At 34.0% G+C, this 22,415-nt stretch overlaps 2 protein-coding genes across 6 annotated transcripts in view; one reads left to right on the top strand and one right to left on the bottom strand.

Annotated features, from left to right (window-relative positions):
* The window catches only part of LOC134294868 (solute carrier family 2, facilitated glucose transporter member 11-like), a 142,921-nt gene that overhangs the window by 108,119 nt on the left and 12,387 nt on the right, over positions 1-22,415 (top strand). For 4 of the 5 annotated variants that reach the window (XM_062966647.1, XM_062966646.1, XM_062966648.1 and 1 more), the window contains 10 exons: positions 4,819-4,917; positions 5,036-5,196; positions 6,661-6,785; positions 9,170-9,299; positions 11,241-11,389; positions 12,474-12,670; positions 12,767-12,877; positions 14,968-15,069; positions 20,256-20,316; positions 20,388-20,515. In XM_062966647.1, coding sequence (XP_062822717.1) covers positions 4,819-4,917; positions 5,036-5,196; positions 6,661-6,785; positions 9,170-9,299; positions 11,241-11,389; positions 12,474-12,670; positions 12,767-12,877; positions 14,968-15,069; positions 20,256-20,316; positions 20,388-20,515 — 1,263 coding nt within the window. The remainder of the gene's footprint in view (positions 1-4,818; positions 4,918-5,035; positions 5,197-6,660; positions 6,786-9,169; positions 9,300-11,240; positions 11,390-12,473; positions 12,671-12,766; positions 12,878-14,967; positions 15,070-20,255; positions 20,317-20,387; positions 20,516-22,415) is intronic. The other variant, XM_062966650.1, reaches the window with a different exon arrangement.
* LOC134294877 (iron-sulfur cluster co-chaperone protein HscB-like) overlaps positions 12,734-22,415 on the bottom strand; it is a 25,982-nt gene continuing 16,300 nt past the window's right edge. Inside the window, exon 5 of the mRNA XM_062966662.1 lies at positions 12,734-12,873. Within this exon, the coding sequence (XP_062822732.1) occupies positions 12,836-12,873 (38 nt within the window). The 3' untranslated portion in view covers positions 12,734-12,835. The remainder of the gene's footprint in view (positions 12,874-22,415) is intronic.

Raw genomic sequence — 22,415 nt, forward strand, 5'->3', positions numbered from 1 at the left:
TTATTATTATTATTATTATTATTATTATTATTATTATTATTATTATCGTCGGGTTCCTTGGAACCATCAAAATGAACAAAACCTGACAGGGAGCATTAAAAAAAACTCTACAATCTGGACAGTAAATATAATATATTGTTAATTTTATTACCCATTATTTATATTATTATTATTATTATTATTATTATTATTATTATTATTATCCATTATATTATAATATTATTATTAAACATAGTTATTATAATATATTGTTAATTTTATTACCCATTATTTATATTATTATCATTATTAGCCATTATATTATAATATTATAATATATTATCATTATCATTATTATTATTATTATTATTATCCATTATATTATAATATTATTATTAAACATAGTTATTATAATATATTGTTAATTTTATTACCCATTATTTATATTATTATTATTATTATTATTATTATTATTCATTATATTATAATATTATTACTAAACATAGTTGTTATAATATATTGTTAATTTTATTACCCATTATTTATATTATTATCATTATTATTATTATTATCCATTATATTATAATATTATAATATATTATCATTATTATTATTATTATTATTATTATCCATTATATTATAATATTATTATTAAACATAGTTATTATAATATATTGTTAATTTTATTACCCATTATTTATATTATTATTATTATTATTATTATTATTATTCATTATATTATAATATTATTACTAAACATAGTTGTTATAATATATTGTTAATTTTATTACCCATTATTTATATTATTATTATTCATTATATAATAATATTATTGTTAAACATAGTTATTATAATATATTGTTAATTTTATTACCCATTATTTATATTATTATCATTATTATTATTATTATCCATTATATTATAATATTATTATTAAACTTAGCTTTTATAATATATTGTTAATTTTATTACCCATTATTTATATTATTATTATCATTATTATTATTATCCATTATATTATAATATATTGTTAATTTTATTACCCATTATTTATATTATTATCATTATTATCATTATTATTATCCATTATATTATAATAATATTATTAAACATAGTTATTATAATATATTGTTAATTTTATTACCCATTATTTATATTATTATTATTATTATTTTATTATGACACAGCAAACAAGATAGGTAAGCTGGATTTCGTGTCATAAAACCACAATATATAGTATTTTCCCAGACAGGAAACAACCTGAGCCAGCTAACACCTCCCAACAAAGGATTCCCCCTCAGAGTCATTATTATTATTATTATTATTATTATTATTATTATTATTATTATTATTATTGTATGAAACAGCAAACAAGATAGATATGCTGGATTTCGTATCACAAAATCACAAGTCGAACTCTTCCCAAGTGTCTAGGACTGTGTGATGTATTATTATTATTATAATTATTATTATTATTATGACACAGCAAACAAGATAGACATGCTGGATTTCGTATCACAAAATCCCAAGTCGAACACTTCCCAAGTGTCTAGGACTGATGTATTTTCGGATAATGCTTATTATTATTATTATTATTACCGTTGGGTTCCTTGGAACCATCAAAATGAACAAAACCTGACAGGGAGCATTAAAAAAAAACTCTACAATCTGGACAGTAAATAAAGAACGACACTCTGAAAATATGGGAATCCCAGTACAAACTAGATTCTGCTCTAGTTTGTAGTGCGGTTTTCTTGTACTGATTCTGCTCTAGTTTGTAGTGCGGTTTTCTTGTACTGATTCTGCTCTAGTTTGTAGTGCGGTTTTCTTGTACTGATTCTGCTCTAGTTTGTAGTGTGGTTTTCTTGTCCTGATTCTGCTCTAGTTTGTAGTGCGGTTTTCTTGTACTGATTCTGCTCTAGTTTGTAGTGTGGTTTTCTTGTACTGATTCTGCTCTAGTTTGTAGTGCGGTTTTCTTGTCCTGATTCTGCTCTAGTTTGTAGTGCGGTTTTCTTGTACTGATTCTGCTCTAGTTTGTAGTGCGGTTTTCTTGTCCTGATTCTGCTCTAGTTTGTAGTGCGGTTTTCTTGTACTGATTCTGCTCTACTTTGTAGTGCGGTTTTCTTGTACTGGTTCTGCTCTAGTTTGTAGTGCGGTTTTCTTGTCCTGATTCTGCTCTAGTTTGTAGTGCGGTTTTCTTGTCCTGATTCTGCTCTAGTTTGTAGTGCGGTTTTCTTGTCCTGATTCTGCTCTAGTTTGTAGTGCGGTTTTCTTGTACTGATTCTGCTCTAGTTTGTAGTGCGGTTTTCTTCTGCTGATTCTGCTCTAGTTTGTAGTGCGGTTTTCTTGTACTGATTCTGCTCTAGTTTGTAGTGCGGTTTTCTTGTCCTGATTCTGCTCTAGTTTGTAGTGCGGTTTTCTTGTACTGATTCTGCTCTAGTTTGTAGTGCGGTTTTCTTGTCCTGATTCTGCTCTAGTTTGTAGTGCGGTTTTCTTGTACTGATTCTGCTCTAGTTTGTAGTGCGGTTTTCTTGTACTGATTCTGCTCTAGTTTGTAGTGCGGTTTTCTTGTACTGATTCTGCTCTAGTTTGTAGCGCGGTTTTCTTGTACTGATTCTGCTCTAGTTTGTAGTGCGGTTTTCTTGGACTGATTCTGCTCTAGTTTGTAGTGCGGTTTTCTTGTACTGATTCTGCTCTAGTTTGTAGTGCGGTTTTCTTGTCCTGATTCTGCTCTAGTTTGGAGTGCGGTTTTCTTGTCCTGATTCTGCTCTAGTTTGTAGTGCGGTTTTCTTGTCCTGATTCTGCTCTAGTTTGTAGTGCGGTTTTCTTGTACTGATTCTGCTCTAGTTTGTAGTGCGGTTTTCTTGTCCTGATTCTGCTCTAGTTTGTAGTGCGGTTTTCTTGTACTGATTCTGCTCTAGTTTGTAGTGCGGTTTTCTTGTACTGATTCTGCTCTAGTTTGTAGTGCGGTTTTCTTGTACTGATTCTGCTCTAGTTTGTAGTGCGGTTTTCTTGTACTGATTCTGCTCTAGTTTGTAGTGCGGTTTTCTTGTCCTGATTCTGCTCTAGTTCGTAGTGCGGTTTTCTTGTACTGGTTTTTCGTCTGCTGTGCTTTGAGGAGTTTCTGATTTTTGACTTCAATCAAAGCAGGTTCTTCACTTTGCTTTACATCTTCTGCCAGGGCATGTTCTTCTTCTTTGACTGCTTGTTTGACTTGTAAGAGTCCTCTGCCCCCTGATCTTCTAGGCAGATACAGCCGGTCAACATCACTGTGAGGGTGCAGGGAATGATAAATGGTCATGAGTTTTCTTGTTTTTCTGTCCAAATTGTCCAGTTCCACCTGTGTCCAGTTTATGATGTATATCTTATGACAGGTATGGCCCAGGTGTTTATGGCCTTGATGGTGTTGCCTCCAGTGAGCTTTCTTGTGAGAATTTTTCTGACCCTTTGTGTGTATTCTTTACTGACCACAGTCTTCACATGTTCATGCTTGATGTTGTCCAGCTGTAATATGCCCAGATATTTATAGGCCTCTGGCTGGTGACACTTTATTGTTTGGCCATTGGGCATATTCATGCCCTCACTTTCAATGATTTTTCCCTTCTTCAATCCCACTGTCGAACATTTGTCCAAACCAAACTCCATGCTGATATCAGTGCTAAAAATTTGGACAGTGTTGGTCAGAGACTGGGTTTCAGTTTCCGTTTTCCCATACAGCGTCAGGTCATCCATGTACATCAGATGCGAAATTTTGTGAGATTTCTTAGATGTTTGATAGCCGAGATTTGTTTTTTGTAAGATTGTTGACAGAGGGATCGTGGCAATAATGAAAATCAGAGGGGACCATGAGTATTATTATTATTATTATTTATTAAAAAAAATTTTTTTGATTGAGTTTTCAAATAAAATTTACAGTAAGTGTTTTAAGAACACATTGGGTGCTTAGAAGAAAAAGTGCAATGAGTAAGTAGAAATTGAAAAAGGAGAAAAAAAAGAGGAAAAAAAAGGAAAAAGGGGAAAATAAAATAAAATAAACAGAAATATAATATAATTGGTCACTTCCATCTCTTACACAGATATTTAAAGAAAAATTTCTATCTTTAATTAGTCTTTCCGTTCGTTCTGCTTTGGTGTCAGCCTTTTCTCTTTTTTTTTTTTTTTTTTTTAATTCTTCCATCATTCACGTTAGATTTTCTATTGGGGTTAAATTAGCACCTTCATTTGCCTTTCAATCAAAAAATTCTTAACCAGGTCCCAGTTTGTTTGCTTTTTGGGAATGCCATAGTTATTTTTGAGTAAATACGTCAATTTATCCATGTTCATTATTTCCAAAATCTTAACTAGCCATTGGCTCAGCTCCGGAATTTCTTTCTTTTTCCAATATCTGGCATAAACTATTCTTGCAGCTATTATAATTGAAAAGAATTTCTTTTATCTTTATCCTTTTCTATATTAATCATCCCCAGAAGAAAGTATTTGGGATCTAGTTCTATATTAATTTGCAACATCTTTTGTATTGTTTGATGGATTTTCTTCCAATAGTTTTTCGCCTTTTTACAAGTCCATCAACAATTTTTTTTATTATTATTATTATTATTATTATTATTATTATTATTATTATTATCCATTACTGTTGTAGTCCAGCCTGTGATAGTGTATTGATGCAGGTGGAGAGTGTAATGAGCTTGAAGATAGGAGGCATGACTTTTGTAAACAAACAGGATCTTCCAAGGTCGGCTCTCCTTCGAGAAAAAGGGGAAGGCCAATTGTTATTTGGTGGGAAAGTGAAACGAAATGTTTTGAATTTATTGTTTATTGTTTATTTGTTTCCATTTCCAGGGCCCGACGTGGACGCTGCTGCTGTGCGTGTGTGCGGCCGGGATCGGAGGGACGTTCCAATATGGCTACAACGTGTCCGTCATCAACGCCCCGACCGAGGTCGAGCCCCGCCCACTTTCCGTTCCGCTCAAGCCCCACCCCATTCTACAGTTAGCCCCGCCCCCTCTTAAAGGGCCCTCGCCCATTTAATGTCTTTCTTCCTTTTTTCCGTCCTCAGCACATCCAGGGGTTCTTGAACGCGACGTGGTGGGAGCGCTACGGGGTCCCCCTCCAGCCGGACTTCCTGACGTTTCTGTGGTCGGTCGTGGCGTCCGTCTTCTCCCTTGGGGGGCTCTGCGGGGCGCATCTCGGGGGGGCACTCGCTGTACGCATCGGCCGGTATGCACCTCATTAATATTCAGTAATATTATAATTAGTTTCATCTGCCAGTATGGGTTCATTAATATTTATTATTATTATTATTATTATTATTATTATTATTATTATTATTACTATTATTATTATTTATCACACCTCATTAATATTCAGTAATATTATAATTAGTTCCATCTGCCAGTATGGGTTCATTAATATTTATCATTGTTGTTGTTGTTGTTGTTTCTCACACCTCATTAATATTCATTAATATTATAATTAGTTTCCTCTGCTAGTATGGGTTCATTAATATTCATATCATTATTATTATTATTATTATTATTATTATTGTTTCTTGCACCTCATTAATATTCAGTAATATTATTAGTTTCATCTGCTAGTATGGGTTCATTAATGTTCATTATTGTTGTTGTTGTTGTTTCTCGCACCTCATTAATATTCAGTAATATTATAATTAGTTTCATCTGCCAGTATGGGTTCATTAATATTTATTATTATTATTATTATTATTATTATTATTATTATTATTCTTGTTGTTGTTGTTGTTTCTCGCACCTCATTAATATTCAGTAATATTATAATTAGTTCCATCTTCCAGTTTGGGTTCATTAATATTCATTATTGTTGTTGTTGTTTCTCGCGCCTCATTAATATTCAGTAATTTTATTAGTTTCATCTGCTAGTATGGGTTCATTAATATTTATTATTATTATTATTATTATTATTATTATTATTATTATTATTATTATTCTTGTTGTTGTTGTTGTTTCTCGCACCTCATTAATATTCAGTAATATTATAATTAGTTCCATCTTCCAGTTTGGGTTCATTAATATTCATTATTGTTGTTGTTGTTTCTCGCGCCTCATTAATATTCAGTAATTTTATTAGTTTCATCTGCTAGTATGGGTTCATTAATATTTATTATTATTATTATTATTATTATTATTATTATTATTCTTGTTGTTGTTGTTGTTTCTCGCACCTCATTAATATTCAGTAATATTATAATTAGTTCCATCTTCCAGTTTGGGTTCATTAATATTCATATTATTATTTTTATTATTATTTCTCGCACCTCATTAATATTCAGTAATATTAATAATTAGTTTCCTCTGCTAGTATGGGTTCATTAATATTCATATTATTATTATTATTTCTCACACCTCATTAATATTCAGTAATATTAATAATTAGTTTCCTCTGCTAGTATGGGTTCATTAATATTCATATTATTATTATTATTTCTCACACCTCATTAATATTCAGTAATATTATTAGTTTCATCTGCTAGTATGGGTTCATTAATATTCATTATTATTGGTGTTGTTGTTGTTGTTTCTCGCACCTCATTAATATTCAGTAATATTATAATTCGTTTCATCTGACAGTATGGTTTCATTAATATTCATTATTATTATTATTATTATTATTATTATTATTATTATTATTGTTTCTCTATCATAGGAAAGGGGCGCTGCTGGCCAACAACGGGATAGCGCTGCTGGCGTCACTCTCAATGGGCCTCAGTTTCCCCACCGGACTCTATGAGCTCCTCATCCTCGGACGCTTCCTCATTGGCATCAACACAGGTAGCATTCATATATAATAATAATAATAATAGTAATATCATATATAATACTAATAATAAATATATGATAATAACAATATGATATATAATACTAATAAATATAATATATGATAATATATATGTATAACAACAATAACATTTTATAGTAATATATAGAGGACTCTTACAAAGAAGAAGAACATGCCCTGGCAGAATATGTAAAGCAAAGTGAAGAACCTGCTTGGATTGAAGTCAAAAATCAGAAACTCCTCAAAGCACAGCAGACAAAAAATCAGTACAAGAAAACCGCACTACAAACTAGAGCTGACAGCTGTGTCATACAACAACAACAATAATAATAATAATAATAATGATGTTTTTGTGCCTTCTTTCTTTTCTGCATGGGTGGGCCTGTACAAAAAACCAGTACAAGAAAACCGCACTACAAACTAGAGCAGAATCAGTACAAGAAAACCGCACTACAAACTAGAGCAGAATCAGTACAAGAAAACCGCACTACAAACTAGAGCAGAATCAGTACAAGAAAACCGCACTACAAACTAGAGCAGAATCAGTACAAGAAAACCGCACTACAAACTAGAGCTGACAGCTGTGTCATACAATAATAATAATAATAATAATAATAATAATGATGATGTTTTTGTGCCTTCTTTCTTTTCCGCAGGGGTGGGCCTGTACAAAAAACCAGTACAAGAAAACCACACTATAAACTAGAGCTGACAGCTGTGTCATACAATAATAATAATGATGATGATGATGATGATGATGATGTTTTTGTGCCTTCTTTCTTTTCCGCAGGGGTGGGCCTGTACAAAAAACCAGTACAAGAAAACCGCACTACAAACTAGAGCTGACAGCTGTGTCATACAATAATAATGATGATGATGATGATGATGATGATGATGTTTTTGTGCCTTCTTTCTTTTCCGCAGGGGTGGGCCTGTACAAAAAACCAGTACAAGAAAACCACACTATAAACTAGAGCTGACAGCTGTGTCATACAATAATAATGATGATGATGATGATGATGATGATGATGTTTTTGTGCCTTCTTTCTTTTCCGCAGGGGTGGGCCTGTACAAAAAACCAGTACAAGAAAACCGCACTACAAACTAGAGCTGACAGCTGTGTCATACAATAATAATGATGATGATGATGATGATGATGATGATGTTTTCGTGCCTTCTTTCTTTTCCGCAGGGGTGGGCCTGTACAAAAAACCAGTACAAGAAAACCGCACTACAAACTAGAGCTGACAGCTGTGTCATACAATAATAATGATGATGATGATGATGATGATGATGATGTTTTTGTGCCTTCTTTCTTTTCCGCAGGGGTGGGCCTGTACAAAAAACCAGTACAAGAAAACCGCACTACAAACTAGAGCTGACAGCTGTGTCATACAATAATAATAATGATGATGATGATGATGATGATGATGTTTTTGTGCCTTCTTTCTTTTCCGCAGGGGTGGGCCTGTACAAAAAACCAGTACAAGAAAACCGCACTACAAACTAGAGCTGACAGCTGTGTCATACAATAATAATGATGATGATGATGATGATGATGATGATGTTTTCGTGCCTTCTTTCTTTTCCGCAGGGGTGGGCCTGTACAAAAAACCAGTACAAGAAAACCGCACTACAAACTAGAGCTGACAGCTGTGTCATACAATAATGATGATGATGATGATGATGATGATAATGTTTTCGTGCCTTCTTTCTTTTCCGCAGGGGTGGGCCTGTACAAAAAACCAGTACAAGAAAACCGCACTACAAACTAGAGCTGACAGCTGTGTCATACAATAATGATGATGATGATGATGATGATGATAATGTTTTCGTGCCTTCTTTCTTTTCCGCAGGGGTGGGCCTGTACAAAAAACCAGTACAAGAAAACCGCACTACAAACTAGAGCTGACAGCTGTGTCATACAATAATGATGATGATGATGATGATGATGATGATGATGATGTTTTTGTGCCTTCTTTCTTTTCCGCAGGGGTGGGCCTGTACAAAAAACCAGTACAAGAAAACCGCACTACAAACTAGAGCTGACAGCTGTGTCATACAATAATGATGATGATGATGATGATGATGATGTTTTCGTGCCTTCTTTCTTTTCCGCAGGGGTGGGCCTGTACAAAAAACCAGTACAAGAAAACCGCACTACAAACTAGAGCTGACAGCTGTGTCATACAATAATGATGATGATGATGATGATGATGATGTTTTCGTGCCTTCTTTCTTTTCCGCAGGGGTGGGCCTGTACAAAAAACCAGTACAAGAAAACCGCACTACAAACTAGAGCTGACAGCTGTGTCATACAATAATGATGATGATGATGATGATGATGATGTTTTCGTGCCTTCTTTCTTTTCCGCAGGGGTGGGCCTGTGTGTGCAGCCGATGTACATTGGGGAGTCTGCCCCGAAGCACTTGCGGGGGGCTCTGGCCATGGGCTCCTCCATCTTCCTCACCGGAGGGATCCTCACCGGACAGGTCGTCGGCCTACGGTATTACCTATTTGCATAATAAGGGGCGGGGCCCTGAGGGGGAGGGGCCAGACAACTGGGAGGGGAAGGGGCGGGGCTTAGGAGCATAATACATATGGTGGGGAGGAGGAGGGAGGGAGGGGTCACATGGAAACAGTCACAAAAATATTCCGAAAAATAATGTTCAGAAAAATGTATTCAGAAAAATATATTCAGAAAAATATGTTCAGAAAAATGTATTCAGGAAAATATATATTAAGAAAAATAATATTCAGAAAAATAATATTCAGAAAAATATATTCAGGAAAATATATTCAGAAAAATAATGTTCAGAAAAATGTATTCAGAAAAATATGTTCGGAAAAATATGTTCGGAAAAATATGTTCGGAAAAATATGTTCGGAAAAATGTATTCAGAAAAATGTATTCAGGAAAATATATTCAGAAAAATAATGTTCAGAAAAATAATATTCAGAAAAATGTATTCAGGAAAATATATATTCAGAAAAATAATGTTCAGAAAAATAATATTAAGAAAAATAATATTCAGAAAAATGTATTCAAAAATGTATTCAGAAAAATGTATTCAGGAAAATATATTCAGAAAAATGTATTCAGAAAAATATATTCAGAAAAATAATGTTCAGAAAAATGTATTCAAAAAATGTATTCAGAAAAATGTATTCAGGAAAATATATTCAGAAAAATAATGTTCAGAAAAATGTATTCAGAAAAATATGTTCGGAAAAATATGTTCAGAAAAATGTATTCAGGAAAATATATATTCAGGAAAATATATTCAGAAAAATAATGTTCAGAAAAATGTATTCAGAAAAATATATTCAGGAAAATATATTCAGAAAAATAATGTTCAGAAAAATAATATTCAGAAAAATGTATTCAGAAAAATATGTTCAGAAAAATGTATTCAGGAAAATATATTCAGGAAAATATATTCAGAAAAATAATGTTCAGAAAAATAATATTCAGAAAAATGTATTCAGAAAAATAATATCCTGAAAAATATGTTCAGGAAAATATATTCAGGAAAATAATATTCTGAAAAACAATATTTAGAAAAATAATATTCAAAAATATATATTCAGAAAAAATACTCTGAAAAATATATTCTGAAAAATATTCCGAAAGATATTCAGGGAAATATATTCAGGAAAATATATTCTGAAAAATATATTCTGAAAAATAATATTCAGAAATATTCAGAAATATATATTCAGAAAAATATTCTGAAAAATATACAGTAGAGTCTCACTTATCCAACATAAATGGGCCAGCAGAATGTTGGATAAGCGAATATGTTGGATAATAAGGAGGGATTAAGGAAAAGCCTATTAAACATCAAATTAGGTTATGATTTTACAAATTAAGCACCAAAATATCATGTTATACAACAAAATTGACAGAAAAAGTAGTTCAATACACGGTAATGCTATGTAGTAATTATTTACGAATTTAGCACCAAAATATCGCGATGTATTGAAAACATTGACTACAAAAATGCGTTGGATAATCCAGAACGTTGGATAAGCTAGTGTTGGATAAGTGAGACTCTACAGTATTCTGAAAAATATTCCGAAAGATATTCAGGAACATAATGTTCAGATTCAATAAAATATTCACAGAATTATATCATTAAAATATTGGTTGAAATTTTTTTTTTTCACAGAACATTTTTCACAAAAATTCATTGGAATATAAAAATTTTCACAAAAATATTTATGAAAAATACCAAATGAAATATTAATTAAAAAGTTCACAAAAATTATTGGGGGGGGGAAATCTGCAGAAATTTTCACAAAAATACTCACGAAATATGAATATATCTAATATATCTAATATATATATTCATATATATATGAATATATCTAATATTCAGAGGACGGGGTGAGCCAATGAGGAGGCAGTGGGCGTGGCCTAATACGTCTTTCTCTGGACCAATAGGGAGCTTCTGGGAGGCCCCGCCTACGCCCCGTTCCTGATTTCTTCCTGTTGGATTCCGGCTGTCATTCAATTATTGACACTTCCGTGGTTTCCCGAGAGTCCACGCTTCCTCTTCCTGGACAGGAAACAGGAAGAAAAGTGCCTCAAAGGTAAGGAAGTGGGGGGGAAATCATATATTAATATTAATAATAATATTTTTATAATAATATATAATAATAATATAATATGAATTGTCAAGATGCCTGAATGCAATCAACACTTCCAATGAAAAACAGGCTAAAACGTTCACAAAAATAATATAACATAACAATAATACAGAATAAGAATATACAATAATAATATATATCCTAATGTAATAATAGTAACATATAATAATAAAGAATAATAAAATATTGATAAGTAATAGAAAAACACAATGATATAATAATAATAATAATAATAATAATAATAATAATATGACAACATATAATACTACAGAATGAGAATATATCATAGCAATATAATATAATATTAATAATAATAATATATAATTATAATAATATAATTATATAATTATAACAATGCTGAGGAATATCACATTACTATAGAATAACATATAATAATGATAATAATATAATTAAATAGAAGTATTACAATAAAAACATAATAATATAGTATATAATATTAGTAATACAGAGGAATATAACATTACTATAGAATAACATATAATAGTAACATAATAATAATAATATAAGAATTTTAAAATAATACTATAACAATACATAATATTAATAACATTATATTATTAATATTAATAAGATTAATAATATTTAATAACATATATTAACATAATATTAATAATACTATAACAATACATAATATTAATAACATAATATTATTAATATTAATAAGATTAACAATATATAACATATAAACATATATATTGACATAATATTAATAATATATAATAATAATTAAATAGAAGTATTACAATAAAAACATAATAATATAGTATATAAAATTAATAATACAGAAAGAAAATATAATTACATTGCTATGGAAAAATACAAGTAATACGATATAATGATAATATGAGGACTTTATAATAATCATACAATATCATAAAATACAGATATTAATATAGAGGAATGCATAAAATTAATACAGAATAATTATATTCAATACAAATAGGCTCTTATCGATACATAGTGATGCCATTCGGTCTCAACAAGGCACCTTCCCTTTCTGTTCCAGCGCTGCGCTCCTTCCATGGTGGGCGTGGCCTTGTCGGCCACCTTGAAATGGAGGACATCCGCCGGGAGGGATCCGCCACGTCCTCGTCGGCCATCTTGAGGCCGTGGCAGCTCTTCTCTCGGGGGCGTGGCCTGCGCTGGCAGGTGCTCTTCATCGTCCTCCTCACCTGCGGGCAGCAGCTCAGCGGCATCAACGCCGTACGTCATATCCAAACGACAAGGGGCGGGGCTTTTCAATGAGCTTTTCAACAAGCCACGCCCCCTCACTTCCTGTTCACTTCCTGTTTCCTCCAGATCTACTTCTACGTAGGCTCCGTCTTCGAACAGGCCGGCATCCCGAAGGAGAAGATTCCCTACGCGACCTTAGGGACCGGCGCCTGCGAGTGCCTCACTGCCTTGACCTGCGTAAGGGACAAACAAACAAACAGGAAGGGGAGGGGCTTCAGGGCGGAAGTCAGGCCTAGCAGTCCGTACGAAGCCTGTTAGGAGTCAGTATTAAGCGAGGCCTAGCAGTCGGTAGGAAGCCTATTAGAAGTCAGTAGAAAGCCTTCTAGGCCTCACTGTTCCTTAGGCCCCGCCCACCAGATCCAGGGGACCTATGAGAAAGGGGCATGCAAATGAGGGGGAGGAGTCAATGGAAAGCCTATTAGGAGTCCATAGGCCCCACCCTCAGCTCTAGAGAACCTATGGGATGTAGGTATGCAAATGAAGGTATGCAAATGAAGGGGAGTGGCTTGAAGGGAGCGAGGTGTCACTCCTCCCCCTAATTTGCATGTCCTCTTCCCATAGGTTTCCCGCGGCTGGTGGGTGGGGCCTAAGGCACAGTGAGGCCTAGAAGGCTTCCTATTGACTTCTTATATGCTGAGGCCCCGCCCCTTGATGCGGGGAACCTATGGGAAGAGTGTATGCAAATGAAGGGGAGGAGCTTCAAGGGAGTCGATAGAAAGCCTCAAACCACGCCCCCTTCCAGATAACACTGTTAATTATGTAAATAAGCCCCTCCCCTTTACTACTTCTTCTGTTCCTAACTTGACTAAATAAATTCACATTCCAAAATGGCCGCCCTTTTGTCATCATTCGCAATTCAAAATGGCAGCTGGAACATATATTAATATAATTTTATATTATTATGCTACTGTGTATTATCATTACATAATTACATTATTTTAAATTATGATATATCATCCAATATGGCCGCCGAGTTGCCTTTAATCGCCATTCAAAATGGCCGGCGGCTTGTATTTATTCTAATTTTTTTTGCGGTTTCTACGGAACATATATTTATATTATTATATTATTTATATATTAGAATTATTTAATGTTAAAAAAATTAAATAATGCAATGCCTTTGACACAAAATAAATAAATAATATTTAATTATATTATTTTACATTATCCAATATGGCCGCCGGGTTGTATTTATTCTCATTTTGTGCAGTTTCTATGGAACATATATTTATAGCATTATTATAATTTCTAATTATATAATTATATTATTTTACATTATTATATTTATTATATTATCCAACATGGCCGCCGGGTTGCCTTTAATTGCCTTCCAAAATGGCCGCCGGGTTGTATTTATTCACATTTGGTGTGGTTTCTATGGAACATATTATTATATTATATTATTATATTATTATATTATTTACATTATCATATATAATCCAATATGGCTTCCGGGATGCCTTTAATCACCTTTCAAAATGGCCACCGGTTTGTATTCATTCTCATTTGGTGCAGTTTCTATGAAACATATATTAATATTATTGTATTATTATTTTATTATATATTATAATTATATAATCCAATTATTTTACATTATCATGTCCAATATGGCTGCCGGGTTGCCTTTAATTGCCTTTCAAAATGGCCGCTGTATTTCTTCTCATTTTGTACGGTTTCTATGGAACATATATTTATACTATTATATTATTACATCATTATATATTATGATATTATTTTACATTATGATATAATATCCAATATGGCCACCGGGTTGCCTTTAATCGCCTTCCAAAATGGCCGCCGGGTTGTATTTATTCTCGTTTAGTGTGGTTTCCGTGGAACATATATTAATATTATTACATTATTATATATTATAATTATATAATTATATTATTTTACATTATGATATATTATCCAATATGGCCACCGGGTTGCCTTTAATCGCCTTCCAAAATGGCCGCCAGGTTGTATTTATTCTCGTTTAGTGTGGTTTCCGTGGAACATATATTAATATTATTACATTATTATATATTATAATTATATAATTATATTATTTTACATTATGATATATTATCCAATATGGCCGCCGGGTTGCCCTTAATCACCTTCCAAAATGGCCGCCGGATTGTTGTTATTCTCATTCCAAGGAGGGAAAGGGGGTGTGGTCTATGTAAATGCGGGAGAGGGGTGTGGCCTGGTGCCTGAGGAGGGCGTGGCCTATGCAAATGTGCTGAAGCCCCTCCCCTTTTGTCGTTTCCTTCTCCCAGGGCTTCCTGGTTGAGTCGATGGGCCGCCGGGCGCTGATCCTGGGCGGCTACACCTTGATGACCGTCTGGTGCGGACTCATGACCGTATCCCTGACCTTCCAGGTGAGTGGGCGGGGCTCCCGAGACACCTCCATCTTGAGGAAAAGGGGGCGGGGCCAATTGACAGAGGGGGCGGGGCTTGAGGAGAGACATAGAACCTGAACGGGAAGGTTTGAAATGGCCGCCCAGTTGTGTTTATTCGCAATCCAAAATGGCCGTTGGGTTGTCTTTATTCATATTTCAAAATGGCCGCCCAGTTGAGTTTATTTGCAACCCAAAATGGACACCAATGGCCTTCAAATGGAATTTCAAAATGGCCGCCCAGTTGTGTTTGTTCGCAAACCAAAATGGCCGTTGGGTTGTCTGTAATCATATTTCAAAATGGCCGCCCTGTTGAATTTATTCGCAACCCAAAATGGACACCAATGGCCTTCAAATGGAATTTCAAAATGGCCACCCACTTGTGTTTGTTCGCAAACCAAAATGGCCGTTGGGTTGTCTTTACTCATATTTCAAAATGGCCGCCCAGTTGAGTTTGTTTGCAACCCAAAATGGACACCAATGGCCTTCAAATGGAATTTCAAAATGGCCACCCACTTGTGTTTGTTCGCAAACCAAAATGGCCGTTGGGTTGTCTGTAATTATATTTCAAAATGGCCGCCCAGTTGAGTTTATTTGCAACCCAAAATGGACACCAATGGCCTTCAAATGGAATTTCAAAATGGCCGCCCAGTTGTGTTTATTCGCAATCCAAAATGGCCGTTGGGTTGTCTGTAATCATATTTCAAAATGGCCACCCAGTTGAGTTTATTTGCAACCCAAAATGGACACCAATGGCCTTCAAATGGAATTTCAAAATGGCCACCCAGTTGTGTTTATTTGCAATCCAAAATGGCCGTTGGGTTGTCTTTACTCATATTTCAAAATGGCCGCCCAGTTGAGTTTATTTGCAACCCAAAATGGCCATTGGGTTGTCTTTATTCATATTTCAAAATGGCCGCCCAGTTGAGTTTATTCGCAACCCAAAATGGACACCAATGGCCTTCAAATAGAATTTCAAAATGCCCCCCCACTTGTGTTTATTCGCAATCCAAAATGGCCGTTGGGTTGTCTGTAATCATATTTCAAAATGGCCACCCAGTTGAGTTTATTTGCAACCCAAAATGGACACCAATGGCCTTCAAATGGAATTTCAAAATGGCCACCCAGTTGTGTTTATTTGCAATCCAAAATGGCCGTTGGGTTGTCTTTACTCATATTTCAAAATGGCCGCCCAGTTGTGTTTATTTGCAACCCAAAATGGCCATTGGGTTGTCTTTATTCATATTTCAAAATGGCCGCCCAGTTGAGTTTATTTGCAACCCAAAATGGACACCAATGGCCTTCAAATAGAATTTCAAAATGCCCCCCCACTTGTGTTTGTTCGCAAATCAAAATGGCCGTTGGGTTGTCTTTATTCATATTTCAAAATGGCCACCCAGTTGAGTTTATTTGCAACCCAAAATGGACACCAATGGCCTTCAAATAGAATTTCAAAATGGCCACCCACTTGTGTTTGTTCGCAAACCAAAATGGCCGTTGGGTTGTCTTTACTCATATTTCAAAATGGCCGCCCAGTTGAGTTTATTTGCAACCCAAAATGGACACCAATGGCCTTCAAATGGAATTTCAAAATGGCCACCCACTTGTGTTTGTTCGCAAATCAAAATGGCCGTTGGGTTGTCTTTATTCATATTTCAAAATGGCCACCCAGTTGAGTTTATTTGCAACCCAAAATGGACACCAATGGCCTTCAAATAGAATTTCAAAATGGCCGCCCAGTTGTGTTTGTTCGCAATCCAAAATGGCCATTGGGTTGTCTTTATTCATATTTCAAAATGGCCGCCCAGTTGAGTTTATCCGCAACCCAAAATGGACACCAATGGCCTTCAAATGGAATTTCAAAATGGCCGCCCAGTTGTGTTTGTTCGCAATCCAAAATGGCCATTGGGTTGTCTTTATTCATATTTCAAAATGGCCGCCCAGTTGAGTTTATTTGCAACCCAAAATGGACACCAATGGCCTTCAAATGGAATTTCAAAATGGCCACCCACTTGTGTTTATTCGCAATCCAAAATGGCCGTTGGGTTGTCTGTAATCATATTTCAAAATGGCCACCCAGTTGAGTTTATTCGCAACCCAAAATGGACACCAATGGCCTTCAAATGGAATTTCAAAATGGCCACCCACTTGTGTTTATTCGCAAACCAAAATGGCCGTTGGGTTGTCTGTAATCATATTTCAAAATGGCCGCCCAGTTGAGTTTATTCGCAACCCAAAATGGACACCAATGGCCTTCAAATGGAATTTCAAAATGGCCACCCACTTGTGTTTATTCGCAAACCAAAATGGCCGTTGGGTTGTCTTTACTCATATTTCAAAATGGCCGCCCAGTTGAGTTTATTCGCAACCCAAAATGGACACCAATGGCCTTCAAATAGAATTTCAAAATGGCCACCCACTTGTGTTTGTTCGCAAACCAAAATGGCCGTTGGGTTGTCTTTACTCATATTTCAAAATGGCCGCCCAGTTGAGTTTATTTGCAACCCAAAATGGACACCAATGGCCTTCAAATAGAATTTCAAAATGGCCACCCACTTGTGTTTGTTCGCAAACCAAAATGGCCGTTGGGTTGTCTTTACTCATATTTCAAAATGGCCGCCCAGTTGAGTTTATTCGCAACCCAAAATGGACACCAATGGCCTTCAAATGGAATTTCAAAATGGCCACCCACTTGTATTTATTCGCAATCCAAAATGGCCGTTGGGTTGTCTGTAATCATATTTCAAAATGGCCGCCCAGTTGAGTTTGTTTGCAACCCAAAATGGACACCAATGGCCTTCAAATGGAATTTCAAAATGGCCACCCACTTGTGTTTATTCGCAATGCAAAATGGCCGTTGGGTTGTCTGTAATCATATTTCAAAATGGCCACCAATATAATATATAATAATATAATATGATAACATACAATAATAATAATATATAATATTCATGAATATTATAGTCATGAATAATGAATAATATAATAATATAATAGTAATAATATAGTATTATGCTACAATAATAATAGAATAATAATAGAATAATAGAATGATTATATATATATATATATATATGTATTGTGCATAATAATAATATAATAATAGTATAGTAATATACTACAATAATAATAGAATAATAATAGAATGATTTTATATATATATATGTAATGTGCATAATAATAATATAATAGTAATAGTATAGTAATATACTACAATAATAATAGAATAATAATAGAATGATTATATATATATATATATATATATATATGTAATGTGCATAATAATAATATAATAGTAATAGTATAGTAATATACTACAATAATAATAGAATAATAATAGAATGATTATATATATATATATATGTAATGTGCATAATAATAATATAATAGTAATAGTATAGTAATATACTACAATAATAATAGAATAATAATAGAATGATTATATATATATATGTAATGTGCATAATAATAATATAATAGTAATAGTATAGTAATATACTACAATAATAATAGAATAATAATAGAATGATTATATATATATATATATGTAATGTGCATAATAATAATATAATAGTAATAGTATAGTAATATACAACAATAATAATAGAATAATAATAGAATGATTATTATTATTATTATTATTATATAATGTGCATAATTCATGGAGTAAACAACAAAACCACTGGACCAAATCGACCAAATTTCTCTCTATTCTAGTTTCAATGTAGTCGTGAATAATGAATAATATAATAATAATAATATAATAGTAATAGTATAGTAATATACTACAATAATAATAGAATAATAATAGAATGATAAAAATTAACATATAATAATAATAATAACCACTGGACCAAATCGCACCGAATTTGGCCACAAAAGACATTAGTCATCCAATAACTAATATAATAATAATAATAATAATAATAATAATAATAATAATAATATAGTAATAACCTGATAATACACTACAATAATAATAGAATAATAATAGAATGGTAATAATTAACATATAATAATAATAATAACCACTGGACCAAATCGCACCGAATTTGGCCATAAAAGACATTAGTCATCCAATAACTAATATAATAATAATAATAATAATAATAATAATAATAATAATAATAGTAATAACATGATAATATACTACAATAATAATAGAATAATAATAGAATGATAATAATTAACATATAATAATAATAATAACCACTGGTATAGTATTTTATTGTATTAATTTTTTTAGTGTTTTTTATTATTTTTTATTGGGTTGCTAGGAGACCAAGTGGGAGGAGCTTAGCCTTCTAACTGGCAGCAATTGGATAAAAGCAATTATTCCTCTCTTTCTCTAGTTAGGACTTTATTTTTCTTTTATTTTTGTTGTATCAACCTAGAGGCGTGGATGATGGGTTGTTGTTTTGTGCGTCGCCATGATGCCATCACTCTTTTATATATATACATAAACAACAACATATGGTATGATAATAATATCAAAATAAGAAATTAATATAATATAAAGTAATATAATAAAATATAAAATAATACAATAATATATCGTATTATAATAATAATAATATAATATAATATAATACTTTATATCCTGGAGCATAAAAAGAATTAAAAACACTAAAAATTAATACAATAAAATACTATAATAACAGAAAATAACTAAAAATAATACAAGAAAATAATAAAATATAATAAATAAAAATATAACTTACAATAAAATTAATAAAAAATTGCAAATAACGTCAAATAAAAATTACACAACAATTTTTAACCAATACCACCACCGCTTTGCCACAGCAACGCGTGGCCGGGCACAGCTAGTAATAATAATATAATAGTAATAGTGTTTTTTTATTATTTTTTATTGTATTATTTGTATTTATTTTTTATTCTGTTATTAACACTGGGCTCAGTGGGTTGCTAGGAGACCAAGTGGGCGGAGCTTAGCCTTCTAACTGGCAGCAATTGGATAAAAACAATTATTCCTCTCCCTCTAATTAGGACTTTATTTTTCTTTTCTTTTTGTTATATCAACCTAGAGGCGTGGATGATGGGTTGTGTTGTCAAATTTCGAGGTTGTTTTGTGCGTCGCCGCGATGCCATCACTCTTTTGTATATATAGATATTATATATATATATTTATTTTTCCACTTCGTTAGGTGCCTTACCTGAGCATGACGTGCCTGTTTGCCTTCATCCTGAGCTTCGGCCTCGGCCCCGGTGAGCCTTTGAATTCTCTCCCAGTATAACCAGTACGCCCTCCCAGTATAACCAGTGTGTCCTCCTCGCAGGTGGAGTGACCAACATCCTGACGATGGAGCTCTTCACGCAGGAGGCTCGCCCGGCCGCCTACATGATCGCGGGCTCCGTCAGCTGGATCAGCTTCTTCACCATCGGGATGCTCTTCCCGTTCATCGTGGTGAGGGGGCGGGGCTTAAGCGGAAGGGGGCGGGGCCTCACACAAAGGGGAGGTCTTCAAAATGGCCGCCATGTCGTCTTTATTCGCAATTCAAAATGGCCACCCAGCTGTGTTTATTTACTTTCCAAAAGGGTCTCCAAATTCCATTTCAAAATGGCCGCCAATCGGTATTTCAAAATGGCCACCCTGTTCGCTTCATTCACATTTCAAAATGGCCGCCATGTTGTCTTTATTCACAATTCAAAATGGCCACCCAGTTGTGTTTATTTACTTTCCAAAATGGTCTCCAAATTCCATTTCAAAATGGCCGCCAATCGGAATTTCAAAATGGCCACCCTGTTCGCTTCATTCACATTTCAAAATGGCCGCCATGTTGTCTTCAATCGCAACCCAAAATGGCCACCGATAGTCTATACAGCATTTCACAAATGGCCTCCAAATGGCAATTAAAAATGGCCGCCATGTTGTGTTTATTCGCAATTCAAAATGGCCACCCAGCTGTGTTTATTTACTTTCCAAAATGGTCTCCAAATTCCATTTCAAAATGGCCGTCAATCAGTATTTCAAAATGGCCACCATGTTGTCTTTAATTGCAATCCAAAATGGCCACTGATAGTCTACACGGCATTTCACAAATGGCCTCGAAATGGCAATTAAAAATGGCTGCCATGTTGTGTTTATTCCCGATCCAAAATGGCCGCCCAGTTGTATTTATTTACTTTTCAAAATGGCTGCCAATGGCCTCCAAATTCCAATTCAAAATGGCCACCAATTGGCATTTCAAAATGTCCACCGTGTTCTCTTCATTCTCATTCCAAAATGGCCGCCAAGTTGTCTTCATTCGCAATCCAAAATGGCGGCCCATTTGAGTTTATTTACTTTTCAAAATGGCCGCCAATGGTCTCCAAATTCCATTCCAAAATGGCCACCAATCGGCATTTCAAAATGGCCACCATGTCGTCTTTATTCGCAATCCAAAATGGCCACCAATAGTCTATACAGCATTTCACAAATGGCCTCCAAATGGCATTTCAAAATGGCCTCCATGTTGTGTATATTCCCGATGCAAAATGGCCACCAATGGTCTCCAAATTCCATTTTAAAATGGCCGCCAATGGTCTTCCAATAGCATTTCAAAGATGGCCTTCAAATGGTATTTCAAAATGTCCTCCCATTTGTGTTTATTCACTTTTTAAAATGGCCGCCATGTCATCTTTATTCGCAATCCAAAATGGCCGTCCAGAAGTGTTTATTTACTTTTTAAATATGGCTGCCAAGGTTCTCCAAATGGCATGTCATAATGGCCTTCAAATGTTATTTCAAAATAGCCGCCATGTATTTATTTGCAATCCAAAATGGCCGCCCAGCTGTGTTTATTTACTATTCAAAATGACTACCAATGGTCTCCAAATGACATTTCAAAATGGCCACCATGTTGTCATTATTCCCAATCCAATATGGCCACCAATCGTCTATATGGCATTTCAAAAATGGTTTCCAAATGGCATTTCAAAATGGCTGCCAATCTAATTGTCTCCAAATGGCATGGTTGCCTTTATTCTCATGTCAAAATGGCCACCATGTTGTCTTTATTCTCATGTCAAAATGGCCGCCATTCCCCATTATTTCCCCTCAAGACAAGATTCAAAATGGTGCCCAAATTCACCTCAAAATCTTATAGAAACCCAAAATGGCCGCCATCCCTTCACACACCATTGGGTTCTATAGAAGAGATCCAAAATGGCCACCATTCCCCATTGTTTTCCCCTCAAAAACAGATACAATATGGCAGCCCTTTTTGCCTCATGCTTTTATAGAGATCCAAAATGGCTGCCATCCCTTCATACGCTATTGGACTCCTTAGAAGAGATCCAAAATGGCCACCATCCCTTCAGACTCC

The sequence above is a fragment of the Anolis carolinensis genome, unplaced genomic scaffold (genome assembly GCF_035594765.1).
Source record: "Anolis carolinensis isolate JA03-04 unplaced genomic scaffold, rAnoCar3.1.pri scaffold_26, whole genome shotgun sequence".
Lineage (NCBI taxonomy): Eukaryota > Metazoa > Chordata > Lepidosauria > Squamata > Dactyloidae > Anolis > Anolis carolinensis.